This window comes from Dipteris shenzhenensis, chromosome 4 (assembly GCF_047967505.1).
Source record: "Dipteris shenzhenensis isolate YYH24624 ecotype China chromosome 4, Dip_SZ_1.0, whole genome shotgun sequence".
In the NCBI taxonomy this organism is placed as follows: Eukaryota; Viridiplantae; Streptophyta; class Polypodiopsida; order Gleicheniales; family Dipteridaceae; genus Dipteris; species Dipteris shenzhenensis.
Genome location: NC_141599.1, coordinates 28,949,311 through 28,963,432, shown reverse-complemented (window position 1 = coordinate 28,963,432; position 14,122 = coordinate 28,949,311). Strand labels below are relative to the sequence as shown.

At 41.1% G+C, this 14,122-nt stretch overlaps 1 protein-coding gene across 1 annotated transcript; it reads left to right on the top strand.

Annotated features, from left to right (window-relative positions):
* The first annotated feature begins 11,423 nt into the window (after positions 1 to 11,423).
* On the top strand, positions 11,424 to 13,329 carry LOC147902685 (gibberellin 20 oxidase 1-D-like). The gene is made up of 3 exons (XM_087373924.1): positions 11,424 to 12,060; positions 12,157 to 12,484; positions 13,051 to 13,329. Exons 1-3 carry the CDS (start codon positions 11,453 to 11,455, stop codon positions 13,327 to 13,329), a joined length of 1,215 nt encoding a protein of 404 aa, XP_087230050.1. The 5' UTR covers positions 11,424 to 11,452.
* The last annotated feature ends 793 nt before the right edge of the window (positions 13,330 to 14,122 follow it).

Below are 14,122 nucleotides of genomic sequence, written 5' to 3'. Positions count from 1 at the left end.
TCCTTGCCCATGACAAAATTATTGTTCCAAGATGACAACTTTGTAGTAGTGGGAGACTTCAAGATGGTGAAGAACACAGCTAACAGATGAATAAAGAAGAGAAAAATCTATTATGATTAACTAGCTAGAAGGGTTTATTTAAAATATTCAACCAATTCGTAAGCTCCTCATGAGATATTTACACTTTTTAGTTCTTTCGCTTGGTGATATAATTTGTAGAGAAGTCATCCTTGGCTCGCATATATGTGCCTAGGACATCTAAAGTCCTATCAAACACTAAAAATAGCCCTTCCTCATGATCTGCAAATGCAATTCGTGAGATGAAGTCATGGAACATAGTTCTAGCTGAATCCATGGCAAATAGCAGTTGATGCATGGAGCAACTTCTGAGGACGGGAGTTTCTATGGCTCTCTAAATGTGAAAGTGAGAATGTGATGTAAAAAGGGCTCTTACCCCTTAATATATATCAAAACCCTAAAGATTAAAATTAATCATAAAATCCCTAGCAAATTTTTTGAAAAACATTTATCACCATGAACTGAAAGAAGAAAATATTAAAAGAAATAACATTTTAATTTAATTGTGCATCATCTTTTGAAGCAATAACTAGGATTTGACAGACAAAAAATTAAATGCTACACTAATCAAACACATTGTTAGCAATCTTCAAAGTTGCAGGAGGAATGAAATTGGCACTATGCATGCACTTATCCACACAGCAGCTAATCTTACCACCATTTAAGGTAAAGCAGAAGGACTTTGACATGCCATCCTCCATGAACAATAGGTGTTCTTGCACATCCCTTAGAGTCCATTGCGATGTGACATTCACATTCTTGACATCTCCCTCTTCAACATCAATAGACAAACTTACCCTTGTATTATCTTCATCATTAGAGTCTAGGGGAAGCCACCGGCCATTTGTTTTCTTCTAGTGCCTGTACTAAAAAGATAAATTGAACATTTGGCATGACAAATGGTATCTAATAACCACATTGTCTTCACATGCATGACATTGAGACACATCACCCTTTTGGTCACCTGACCTGGTTCCCCAATTCATCCCAAGTAAATCTTCAAGAGCATTTTCATCTACATGCTTGCAGGACCACATAGTTTTTGTTCTATGCATATGTATATTCTGAAATAAAGAAGAAAAAATGTGCAAAGGCATAAACCAAGATAACCTTGACCATTTGGATCCAAATGTAAACTTCATGGCCATGCCCACATCCTTTGCAATCTTGTCCTTGTACGATTGCAATGTCCTCGAGTCCACATTGCTGCAATCCATGTCTTGAAGTTGTGGTGGTGCAATGGTTTGCAGACGGCCATAGCTTGATGATGTTGTTGGAGTGATGTATGTTGCATTATACCAATACACATTCTTCATTTGCAAGGATGCCAACTTCTCCCCGGCATGCATTTGCTTACCTAAATCCTCATGAATCGTAGTGAACTTGCCTATGAATGATTCAACTAGTTCCCACTCCTCGAGGTCCAAAGGGAAGACATCTGCCACCATGAATAAGAGCTCTTAGAAACCAAACACAAAATTTCCAAATGGACTCATTACACTCACAGGTGAAAAAGGTTCATAGATAGAAAGGCTCATAGTGTGATGGTATCCTAGATTGATTGAATGATGGAGGAAGCCGCATATCTTTTCCCATGTAAACATGTTGTACTTTAGCGAGCCATCCTTTCTTCCCAAACTTGAACTTCAAGATGCACCCCTTCCACTCATGCAAGATGTCACCTCTCTTGCTCTTGGGAAGCTTATGTGGACCTTTGGCTAATCCTTTCATCACTATCCTATCATTTCTTCCCAAACTTGAACTTCAAGATGCGCCCCTTCCACTCATGCAAGATGTCACCTCTCTTGCTCTTGGGAAGATTATGTGGATCTTTGGCTAATCCTTTCATCACTATCCAATCATTTAAGCTGTAGGTGCAAGGGATCCACTCATCCAATGCATTTCTGGTGTTGTGGAAGACACAAGAGGCCACAGCATTGCGTGGTCCTTGTAGCCTTTCTCCTCACCATGCTTGTAGAGGTTGCAACAGCAAGAATGGGACTCCTACACAAGGCAATGCAGCTCCAACAGAGGCACAAAAGAGGGAGAAGGAGAGGGACAGAGTAGCAGCAATAGAGGTATAGGATAGGAAGAAGGGGAGGGATAGAGCAGCATCAACAGAGGCATAGGAGAGGGAGAAGGAGAGGGATAGAGCAATAGCAACAGAGGCACAGGAGAGGGAGAAGAAGAGGGACAAAGCAGCTCCAACAGAGGCACAAGAGAGGGAGAGGGGGGAGAGAGAGAGAGAGAGAGAGAGAGGAGCTACAGCAAGAAGGCTAGAGCAGGAGGGAGTAGAGAAAGAGGGGGGAGAGGGAAAATGCATGGGATTTCGTTCAAATCTGAGTGATTTGGTAGTCTAGACCAGAACAGTGGGGGGCAGAGGTCCTAGAAAGAGGGAGGGGAAAAGAAAAATTTGCCACAAGGGCCCTACCATCCCATTTAAGGAAGTTTTGGGCTCATGTGGGAGAGGTGCACCTGGTAGGAGGGTCAAACATGGGTTAAGAGGGGGGGATGCTTTGGGTGGTCCCTAGTGTAAGGGGAGCAACCAATAGGGGCTCTCTGCAGGCTTGCCCAACCTCCACCTCAACATACCATTGCCTACTCTCATTGGTACACCTCAAATAACTCTCTAATCCCTTGAAATTAGGAAACACTAATTGGAGGCCCTTTTGAGACCCAATTCTCCCCTAATAAAGGTCTATTTATAAAACCCCTTATCTATGAATTTTGCATTAGGCACCCTTTTCCTATTCAATCTGTAATTTTTTTTCCAAAATACCTTTTTCGACACCCTTTTGTTAGTAAAAATGTGAGAGCAGATCATGTGATAGTCACATTAGTTATTGAGTGAACCCCCTGAGTATACAATGTGGGTTCAAATGCGGGGTTTTATAATTTAGAAAATTTAGGTAAATTTACATAAATGCATTTACATATTGGGTTTTCTAATTGATCTTTGAAAAAAACCTGTAGGTTTATATTAAAAAAGGAATATATCTTCCAAGGAAAATCCATAGGTGAGGGCTTTCTAAAATACCCCTTGAATGCACACTATAGATTCTAGGGTTTCTAAATAGTGCACCCCCCGAGGCATCACCTAGATTTATTAACAATTTATAATAGAGAACCTATTTGAATTATCTAAAAGAGAAAATTATCCTACACATACAAATCCATATCCCGAAGATAAACACATCTTTGATTTGGATTTCTAATCTTGAATATGAGACTAAAAAAATATGGAATATATATTTGGAATGAAACCATTAAAGCATTAAATTAATACACATTCTAATCTTGAATGTGAGACCAAAAAAAATTTGGAATAAAGAATTGGAATGAGATCGTTAAAGCATTACAAGTGCTATGTTGCAAGTGAGTCATGCATCCTAAATAGTGTAGGATATAATTTATTCAAAAACATCAAAAACAAACTCTGCACATACATGCAACCAAGTATAATCATTCAAAAGTACACGATGTGAGCTTCTGCTCAACCCAAGTGCACATCTAATTGAGACCCTTAGGCATGGTTTAAGGGGCCTTAAATGTGATGCTAAAATTATGCACACCCATTTGAGGGCATGCTCCATAACGTTTTCTTGATTTGTTAGAAACCAAAACAGACTCAAAATTGTTAAAAATGTAGTCGATTGCACCATAGCATTATGGGACAAAACCTAACCCTAAGGGGTTCATGTATTTATTCCTATTTTCTAAGGAATACAAGTTAGTGTACAATAATTCAATCTCTTGTGCACTCCTCTCTCTCATGCTCCAAGCTCATCGTGCTCCTCATGCACACTAACACCTCTCTGCATAGACTCTCTCCACCGGATAATAAGGAACCTCCAAATTCCTATACGGGACTTTAAATATCCCATTTGGAAAATTTTCAAATATTCCATGTGGGACATTGATTCACTCCCAAAGTGGACTTCTAACTTGTAGGTGGGACTTTAAATATGATGTTTAGGACTTCAAACATTCCATGTGGGATATTGATCCACTCTTATATGGGAGTACCAAACTCATATATGGGACTTCAAATGTCATGTTCAACAAGATTTCAAATAACTTTAAATATCCCTTTTGAAAATTTAAATATTCCATGTGGGATATTGATCGACTCCTATATGGGAGTACCAAAGTCATATGTGGGACTTTAAATGTCATGTTCAACAAGATTTAAAATATTCATGTAGGATTTTGATTTAATCCATCAAGAGCTATTGCCTAAAGACTTCAAATATTAACACGGTATATTGATTCAAATGTTATGTTTAAGAGTTCAAATATACATGCGGGATATTGATTCAAATTTCATGTTTAAGACTTTAAATATTCATGTGGGATATTGATTTAATTGTCATGTCTAATGTTTAGGACATCATATATAGGAGCTTCAAATTTCATGTTCAAGACTTCAAATTTCATGTGAGATATTTATTCAAATTCATGTTTAAGACTTCAAGTGTTCACATGGTATAGTGATTTAATCCATCAAGGGGTACTGCTTTATTTCCATAAGGGAGTTCTAAGTACCATGAAAGAGATGACACAAAAAGGATCAAATCCCATGCTTGAGCTCGAAGTTCCATATGGAAGATAGAAATGCCTTTGGCAACAAGATAGGAGGATGTTAGTGCTATTGCAGCTAGATTTATATCTAGGAATCCACTAGGGGATTTAAGGACCCCTATTCTCGATGTACTCGAACTAGCCAAGAAGAAAGATACCCTGTGAGGCCTTTTGTATATACAAACATATATTTAAATGGATATTTCAATGGATACATGACTACATGTCTTTATTATTTGTTTTAAGTTATCATTGCTCGTCATGAATTCCATTGTATTTTGTTTAAGTCATTGATGATATATTTTCTCCATCATTTTAGTTGTGTTAATTTAATAAATTTCTAGCTAATTTAGTATCATTTTCACCAATTGTGGGTATCAAGATTTCATTTCTATTAAATCTTGACGGAATTTCATCATCGCACAGAAGGGAAAAGTGTTTGGCATGTCGCCAGGACCCCAGAAAGCCCAAAACCCGCCACGGCGCAAATTTGGACATGTGCGACGATGAAAATCCTTCAAGATTTGACAAAAATCAAAACTTAACTTAAAATGATCATTTATGCAAGCATTGAAATGAAAAACATACAACAATGCGAGTGTAGAGAATGTCGATATATTTTATTTAAAAAAAATCGACCCTTGGGCCTTAGATACAAGATAGTGCCTTTAAGGGCAGGGGGTAGTCTACGTCCTAAGAGTGGGCTGCAATAGAATCTAGGGCTTCAAACTTGGGTCACTTCATAGCCGCTTTGCCAGAGCCATGTCCTTGTGCATGACCATGACAAGCTTTGCATGGATGGCACACAAGTTGGCGTCCTCGAATAGAGCAGTGGTCACTTACTTTGCAGCCTCCTGGAGTGCCCCCATAGCTCCTGTGCTGAAGTGCACATCATTCTTGTATCCCTATGCGATCTCCTGTACCATACGTTGGAAGGGAGCACGCGGGATCAAATTGTCAGTTGTCTTTTGCATTTGCTTGATCTCCCTCAGGGCCCATGCTCTTAGTTTTGCTCGGTACGGCTTCCTGACTCTTGGTGGGGGCCTTATAGGTACCCAAACACCTTCCCACGGCCTCCTGTCCGCCTTGAACTTCTTTCGCTACTCTTGTCTACGTTGGTCCTCCTTCGAGTCCTCCTCTTGCTGACGTCTGGAACTTGGTCTTCTTTGGGATGGGGCTTCCTCGGAGTCTGCTTTACCCTCCTCATGGGCATAGGGGTCATCTCTGCCATGGGCTGTATCTCCAGGAGAGGGAAGATGGTGCTCTTCTTGGTAGTCCGTTGATCCTCAGGAAGCCTCTCTATATCTGGGAGGTTATTGAATACATTTTGTTCGATCGGGAGAGGGATCTCATGGGGAGGCGAAGGCCGAGGGGAAGGCCGAGGGGAAGGTTGAGGGGAAGGCTAAGGGTCAGAGGCTAAGGGGAAGGTTGAGGGTCATGCTAAGGCTGAGCCTGAGGGGAAGGCTAGGGAGAAGGCAGAGGGGAAGGCTCATGCTCTTGGGGCTAAGGAGTGGGCTCACGAGACTTGGGAGGAGAAGAAGGCTTAGGAGACTAGGGAGTGGGATCACGGGACTTGGGGGAGTCGGGGGAGGGCTCACGAGAGTCGAGGGAGGCGCCACCAGACCCGGATAGGTTTGTGTGCATGGATGCAATGGAGGTGGTGGAGCTAGAGGAGGAAGGGTGGAGGCGACGTCCAGTGGGTCTAGTAGTGTTCTTCACTCTTGCCATTGAATAATGAGAGTTAGGGTTTTTTTAACTTTTTATAAGGGCCCATCATGTTTTAACATCCCTTTTAATTACATTTAGGGTTTCATTGTGCCCCCTGCCCCCGCCCAAACCCCTCCACCCCCCCCCACCCTCGTCGCCCTCCCCCCCCTTGCCCTCCCCCTACTTGCCCTACCCACACCCGCGTCGCCCTCCCCCATACCCCCCTCCCCCCCTCCCCCCACCCTTGCTACCACTCCACCCCTCCCCTTGGCCCACCCCACGCCCCTCCCTTCTTTGCCCCCTCCTTCACCATTTCCCCACTTTCCCAACGTCATGTGAGTACAAAAATTGTGGTCAAAATCAGCAAGATATTAAAGAGTGAGTGCACAAATTGTGGTCTTTGGATGGTCGATCGGATTCTTGTTCTATCTGGAACCCACTTCAATGTCTCATGGCACTCTTTTGGAGCCTCAAATGCTACAAACCACCATATATCTTTCTCTGATTGCAGTGAGAAATCTTGCTCTACTTCTTCATCCCCTTGAACAAAGGCTAAGGCTTTATTCATAATGCAGATGCTGACTCTCTCTAACTTGTGTTCTTTCACCAATTGAGCTTCATCCATTTTGATGACAAATATGAGCTTTCCATTGCAATCTGTACAACAAAAGAGAAAAATCATTAGGATAAACATGATATAGGAAATGAACTAAGTAAAGTGCAATACTATAATGAATTTCCTCTTACCATCTTCTCTCATGCCATAGAATTTGACCATTGCTTGTTGCAGTTTCTCAACATCTAAGTAGACATTGTTGAAAGCATTCATCTCAAAGGTTTGCAACCCAGATCTCTTTTTACTCTTCCAAGTCATTGTGCCCCTTATACAATGGTACCCTCCAAGCATTTCTCTTGCACGTTGGTTTGTTTCCCGCCATGCACATCGCACAGACCAAGGTGTGGGTAGGGGCACTGTAGACTTCTTATACTTTCCCAAAATAGTAGATTTGAAAATTTTGGAAACAGATGTGTAAGCTTCACAACTTACACCGGCAGTATCACAAGCTGCAAGCATCTCCTTTGCATCCACAATATCCTTGAAGTCCTTCATCACCTCCTCAGCAACTTGCACATGTAGGTGCTTGTGTCTTGGGTCCCTTAATATCCCAATGACATCGCTTGACTTCAATAAACTAGTTAGAGCATATGAAAAGTCAATATCATCCCCGTCTATTCTTCCCATCACATCTTCCATGAAGTTCCTAAAGAAGAACACAATAAAAACTTAGTCACAAATAGCACAAAAGAGTGTAATCTCATTGGAACATTTGATAACCAACCTTGTAGCCCGGACTCTCCTCTTTCTAGCACCACTAGTGGGTGCCAATGCATCCATGTTATGTAAGTACCTTCTTTTCCTCTCCTTCAATCCCAAAGGTGTTTCTTTCATCTTTTGCACTCATTCTTCTGCCTTCTCTCGTTCCTTCTCTACGGCTCGTCATATTGATTGTATATACATTTGGGATAGATCTTTCCAAGCCTTTTTTGGACTCAGCTAGCTTACAAAGTGACTCTTCTAATTGATGTCGCTCCAAGTCCAATGTGTTTCACTCCAAGTCTAATGCTTTGGCTTTATCATAAAGATCCTGGTTCTCCCTTTGAAGATCCTACATAGAGCTATGCATTGCAACAATGGTGCTATTCTCTAAATGTGCTAGCATCTCTGCTTGGGCTCTGTGCATCTCGCTTGCTTGCATAGCCATTGACTGAGCATTGTTTAACCGATTGCAATAACCAAGCAACCCCGCATGTCCATTTTCAACAAACCAAACTAGCTCATGCATTGTATGGAAAGGAGTGCTCTTTTGGTTGGTAGGATCTAAAGGATACAAGGATCCTTCTACCCAAAGGTCGAGATGCTTCTTTCCTTGCGAACGAAGACTGTGGATTTTGGAAGCTCCCCTCAATCCTAGACTACGTGTGCTTGCATATTCAGCCTCCAACTCTAAGTGAACCTAGTACTTGTTGGAGACGTCCTCGAATGGTGCCATGACTAAAGGAGTGTAGAGAAGAAGAAGGTGTGGAGATGCAGGCTTGAAGGAGTAGCATGCAAGAAGAGGGAGGACGAGGAGGAGGAGGGATGGGGGAGGGAGGACCAGTAGTTGAAGATGAGGAAAGGGGGGCAGACCAGCAAGTGTGGAGGGTGAGGAGGAGTAGGCATGGAGGAGGAAGGAGGGAGGAGGGAGGAGAAGGAGGGAGGGGGAAGGAGGAACAACAGTGAAGGAGGAGGGAGGGGGAGGGCAGGAGGAGCAGGCATGGGGGAGGGAGGGAGGGGGAAGGTAGAAGGAGCAGGCATAGAGGAGGGAGGGAGGGAGGGGGAGGAGGAGGAAGGGGGAGAAGGGAGTGAGGAGGGGGAGGGGAGGAGAGGGAAGGGGGAGGAGGGAGGGAGGGAGGGGGAGGAGGAGGGAGGGGGAGGAGGGAGTGAGGAGGGGGAGGGAGGAGGGGGAGGGAGGAAGGGAGGGAGGAGAGAGAAGGAGGGAGGGAATTCAAAATTTGAATTTTTGAGTTTTGAAAATTTTGGTTCCCACCTAGGAGTAAGAATTGTGTAAGAGGTGTAAGAGGTGGGGTCACTTGTGGGCTTAACCCACCTAGGTGAGGGGGGGTTAGGACTTTTCGGGACCTACCTTGGCCCTTTCATTAGGACTAATCCATTTCTTAATCCATTCCTTATGAGGCCCATTTGAGACCCCTATTCTCCCCTAATGGAATGCACGCTAATGTATAGGGTTCATACATAATGACTTCCCCCCCCCCCCCCCCCCCCTTGAGGTTGTATACTTATATATCCCTGGGTGACCCTAGAGGGTGATGCATAATATTCTTAATAATTAAGTGGCAATAGTGACTTCTATGATTTTAGGTTTTTGATTCATCCAAATCTAAAAACTTCTTCAATATCAACAATGGGCTCGTAAGGGGACTCATGCTTTGGTCTTTTAAAAACCTTAAACTTTTCCACAATCAAGCATTTTTGACATTCAACATCGTTTATTACCTTAGTAACATTGCCTTCATCAACAAGTACGTAAGAGTCCACTGATCAAAAGAAGCTTCAAGTATAAAAGAAGAAGAAGAAGAAGTTTTAACATCAACTGAAGACTCGCAACAAAATATCAAAGTCACCCCCATCATCCTATCTTGAATTCTATATGGAGAAGGAAATTTTGATTTTCCTTGTATGTACAAATTAACATTTTGACTTTTACATACAAGGAATTTTTTGTTTTTTATATGTGTAAAAATCATATATATTAGGCTTCCTAAAGAAGCAAAGCAATTTGCCTACATGACAGAACTAAAATTACTACATATACCATAATGATAAACTTAATAAAAAAAGCTTTTACTTTGGATCACAACAATCTACTTAGAAATTCATATCTAAATTATTGATAGAAGCTAGCCTAATAGTCTGCCATTTAAGAATAATGGACATCACGTTTTAATATGCCTCCTGTTTTGAATGTTTTTTTGCATGTCTATAGAAAGTGAAGTAGACCTCCGTTATTGGTACGTGCAAGGTGTTGATTTCTTGACTATTGATATTAAGGCAATATGTCAGTCTCTTATAGATTCACAAGACTTGATTGTGATGCTACTCGATGCTAATACTCTCGATACTCTCATTCTCAATGCATGAAGAAGGGCCTATTCCTTTGGACTGTAACTTTTTAGAGAAGAAAGCGCATAGCCTCCCTGCCCACACTATACGTGTTATAACAATTATGTTATGTATCATTATAGAATATTTTTAATTGCTTTTGTAACCCTTTCTTCAATCTAAATTCTTACAACATTCCTTTCTTTTGATGCATCTTCTTCATGCGAGAAAGGATTTGGAATCAACAGCAACAAACATAGGTAAGTTAGATGTAAGATCAAAGCATGATAGTTCATATGGTTATAGTCCATGTGACAATATTATATGAGTTAGGAGCAATTTTGGGCACATCCTTCTTCATGAATTTGTTGGGTTTCAATTTTCAAAAGGCGCAAATCTTTGCAAATTACCAAGTGAATAATAAAACACCACCTGTGACATTTGTAGGGAGGATCGGGTCCTAATGGACTTGTGCCATCCATATCTTTACTTAGTCTTTTTTTTGCTTTAATCAAGTCACTAGTCACGTGCTCCATGATAAAAATAGGATCCTAAAGTATAAGGAGCAAGCAACATATGAATGAATGAATGCGAACGACTATGAAATATACAGAGCGATAATGAGTGAATGAATGCCAAGGATGAATAAGAGAACTGATGATAAGCCTTGTGATAAGGGTATTTAATTTGTGACTGTCTCAGGGCATTGTCTTACTCAAAAAGCTGTTCAAAGGGCCATTATCTCGATATGTTATTGTCTTATTTTTTTTCTCATGTTTGTGGGGTGTTGATGATCCATGGCTTGTCTTCTACTCTAGTCCAAAGGCGACCTACACAACCTAGTTATTAGAATAGACTTTAATAGGGCTGAGGCCAGAGTAGCCAGATTCGGTGACGTCCCCATACTAAAAAATCGTTATTTTATTTTTGAATTAAAAAAACAATGTATCCAGAAACCTCATAACGCAAATTTCGAGGTGATTTGCATAAGTATTGCAATACTTGTTAAACCAGACTCTAGTGGACGGCGTCACGGCGTGTATCCAGAAACTTGTAACGTAAAATTCTAGGTGATTTGTATGCGTCTGGCAATAAGTGTTTATCCACAAGATCGGCTTCATCGTCGCCTTAACGTGGTTTTGACGACGCTGTTCCTCCAGCCTTGTCTGCTCTCCTCAGACTCAAGCTTATTTCTTCTGCTTTTAGCCGTTCATTTGTGAAGCACCCTCCTCATCGATCGCTTGATTCCTTCTCAGAATCGGCTCGGCAACTCTATAATCCATCGATTGATTTGCTTTGTGAAATCAGTCCACTTCGTTATCATCGTACCGACCTCAGAGTCACTCCAACGAGAGTAACTCCAACGCACTAGCATCATCCCCCATCAAGTCCTACCTTGAGTTCTCTTCCTTCCTGCTTACCACTATGGCATCCGTTCATACTTTATCCAGTGCAGCAGGCATCCCAGCTTTCCATCCTGCTGTCCGTGACGCTGCCCATTCCGCCGCAGAAGCTGCTGCTGTCGCTCAGGGGAAGGGCCTGGCCACGCTCGCACTCTTACAACAAGAACGGACTGTCGAGGACGTTCCTCAACCATTCGTTCTAACGCAGCGCCCGGAAGCTGATGATGGAGAAGATGAAACCATTCCCATCATAGATATTGGCGGCTTGGTAAGTGATTGTAACGCTATTAGTTCTTCTGAGAGGACCCGAATCGCCAAGGAACTCGTTGCTGCATGCGAGAAATGGGGGTTTTTCCAGGTGATCAACCATGGGGTCTCGCCCGAGGTTGTGGAACGCGCGCAAGCCCAAAGCAAGCGTGTCTTTGAAGTGCCACCTGAAGTAAAAATTAAATCAGCCAGAAACCTGACAACAAAGCATTCTGGTTATGGAACGGCCGCGTCAACGGTGACTTCCGGCACTTTACCCTGGTGCGAGGCCTTCACGATAATGGGTCGACCACAATCCAACGCAGCGGAGTGCGCACAGTCATTGTGGAGCGAGGATCAGGGCACCCAAAGAGCGGACTTCAGGTAAGTAGGCGTACAAAATACGAAAATCGTTTGATTGTCCGGTTCCGATTTACGGACACTGTAACATTTGACGTCCGGGGGTTGGGCTTGTAACAGCAAGGCCATAGATGATTACATTGGCGGGATGCAGAGGCTGGGGCAACTTCTCATGGAGCTTTTAATCGAAGGCTATGGAGTGAGCAGAGAGAGTTTCGAGAAGGTGTTCATGGCGGATCCGCTGGAAACATTGAGATTGAATTATTATCCTGCATGTCCTGATCCCACGAAAACTATTGGGCTGGGCACTCACGTAGATACTAACTGTTTCACAATAGTGCACGATGGTGGTGTGGCAGGCTTGCAAGTGAAGACACAGGACGGAAGATATGTGGTTGTTGCACCTCGGCAAGATGGTTTCTGTATCAACGTGGGAGACATGTTAGAGGTGCGCCCATATAATCCATCCCATGCCATACATAATTATTCTGAATCTATCTATGTGCAGCATAGTTGAACTAGAATATGGGAATAGAAAAGTGCTTGCTTAAGAGTATTAAGGAATGAAAATGAACATTAAGTAATTCTGCTCAATCTGTCTATGCATAGCATAATTGAACTAGAATAAGGAATAGAAAAATTCTTGCTCAAGTAAAAGCAGGTTTGAACCTTGAGGTACACCAAACGGGCTTGCTTTAAGTCTTATAAAAAACATATACTTTCATTTGAGAAGATGAGTGTTACTCTCCTTAAGTTTGTATTCACATGTTGAAAAGAGAAAATCATCTATTCTACTTAAGCTAACAAAATGGGGTTGAAAATATTAAGATTTGTGCTTTTGTGCTACTTTATACATGTAATTTAACATGCACAAGCTCATGATAGGAGCATATTATTGAGAAATTGAGTGTTACTCTACTTAAGTTTGTAGTCACATTAAATTGAGATATTAAGTTTGTATTCAAATGTTTGAAAGATAAACGTAACCTACCAAATGAACATTTTTTTCTTTAGGTTATGACCTATGGGAGATGCAAAAGCGTTCTCCATCGAGTTGTTGTTAACAAGGAAGCATCAAGGTTATCTTTGGCCTTTTTTGTAAGCCCCTCTTTATCATCAACCATAATACCACATCCAGAGTTGGTTGATAAATCAAATGGGGTATATAGCAAAAGGGAATTTACTTGGGGAGAATATTATCTTTCACGTAGAATTTTATGCACCACAACCTCACTAGTTGAGTTCCTAAATGGGACCACAAGTGACAACAAGAGTGTCGTCTCATCTTATTAAGCTACACTCCTAAGCTACAGCTATGTGCTTATGAGTTTAAGTCATATGTATTTTTAGTGCTCAACCTCAAGGCAAATTTGAAGTATTATGTAAAACGGACACAAGGTAATAATATGAAAGAATTGAGGTCTCTTCCTAATAACTTTAGTCTAATCAAAATTTCAAAAAATGTATGCATTAGTACATTTGCATTTAAGCATGGATATTTGTAATAAAATGTTTACAAGTTCGTCTCATTTTCTTCAAACTATAATATTATATTCTAGGTGTAATTTTTTAATAGGAATTTTACTTGTTAAGACAAGCTACAATAGCAAAGCTATAGGTTACTCAAGAAAACCTTTCAAAATGAATCAAGATTATAGAAGGGAAATCTTGGTCTCCCTCAAATTTGAATAGATTCATGTCAACTAAGATCGATTTATGTAATGAAATGATGGAAATTCATTTAAATGATATAATTACAATCCAGTTTAAAGGAAAATAGATACAAATTTCTTGAAAGTTTAATTCCTATCATTATGGTACTTGTTTTGAAATCAAACTTTTTCACCTATAAGCATGTCCCTCTTATTAGAAAGTATGGTATCTAGAAATGGAAATGCTTTTCTCTTTAAAAAAATCCACTGCATTTGTTGATTTTGTCAAAATAATCAAGCAAAGAATTCACATAAATAATTGGAGGACTTGAGTGACCTTTTAGTTAGGAATGCTATGTAATATTGAGTGACTTGAATGAAAAGTTTAGTGAGGACATGAGAGTGGTAAAACATAAAGAATAGATGAGGTGTGA

Bases quoted from the DNA above. Each gene is read 5' to 3' on its own strand.
- LOC147902685 (XM_087373924.1), top strand. From the start codon at position 11,453: ATGGCATCCGTTCATACTTTATCCAGTGCAGCAGGCATCCCAGCTTTC. The intron at 12,061-12,156 runs GTAAGTAGGCGT...GGCTTGTAACAG, and splicing joins ACCCAAAGAGCGGACTTCAG to CAAGGCCATAGATGATTACA. The intron at 12,485-13,050 runs GTGCGCCCATAT...TTTTTTCTTTAG, and splicing joins ACGTGGGAGACATGTTAGAG to GTTATGACCTATGGGAGATG.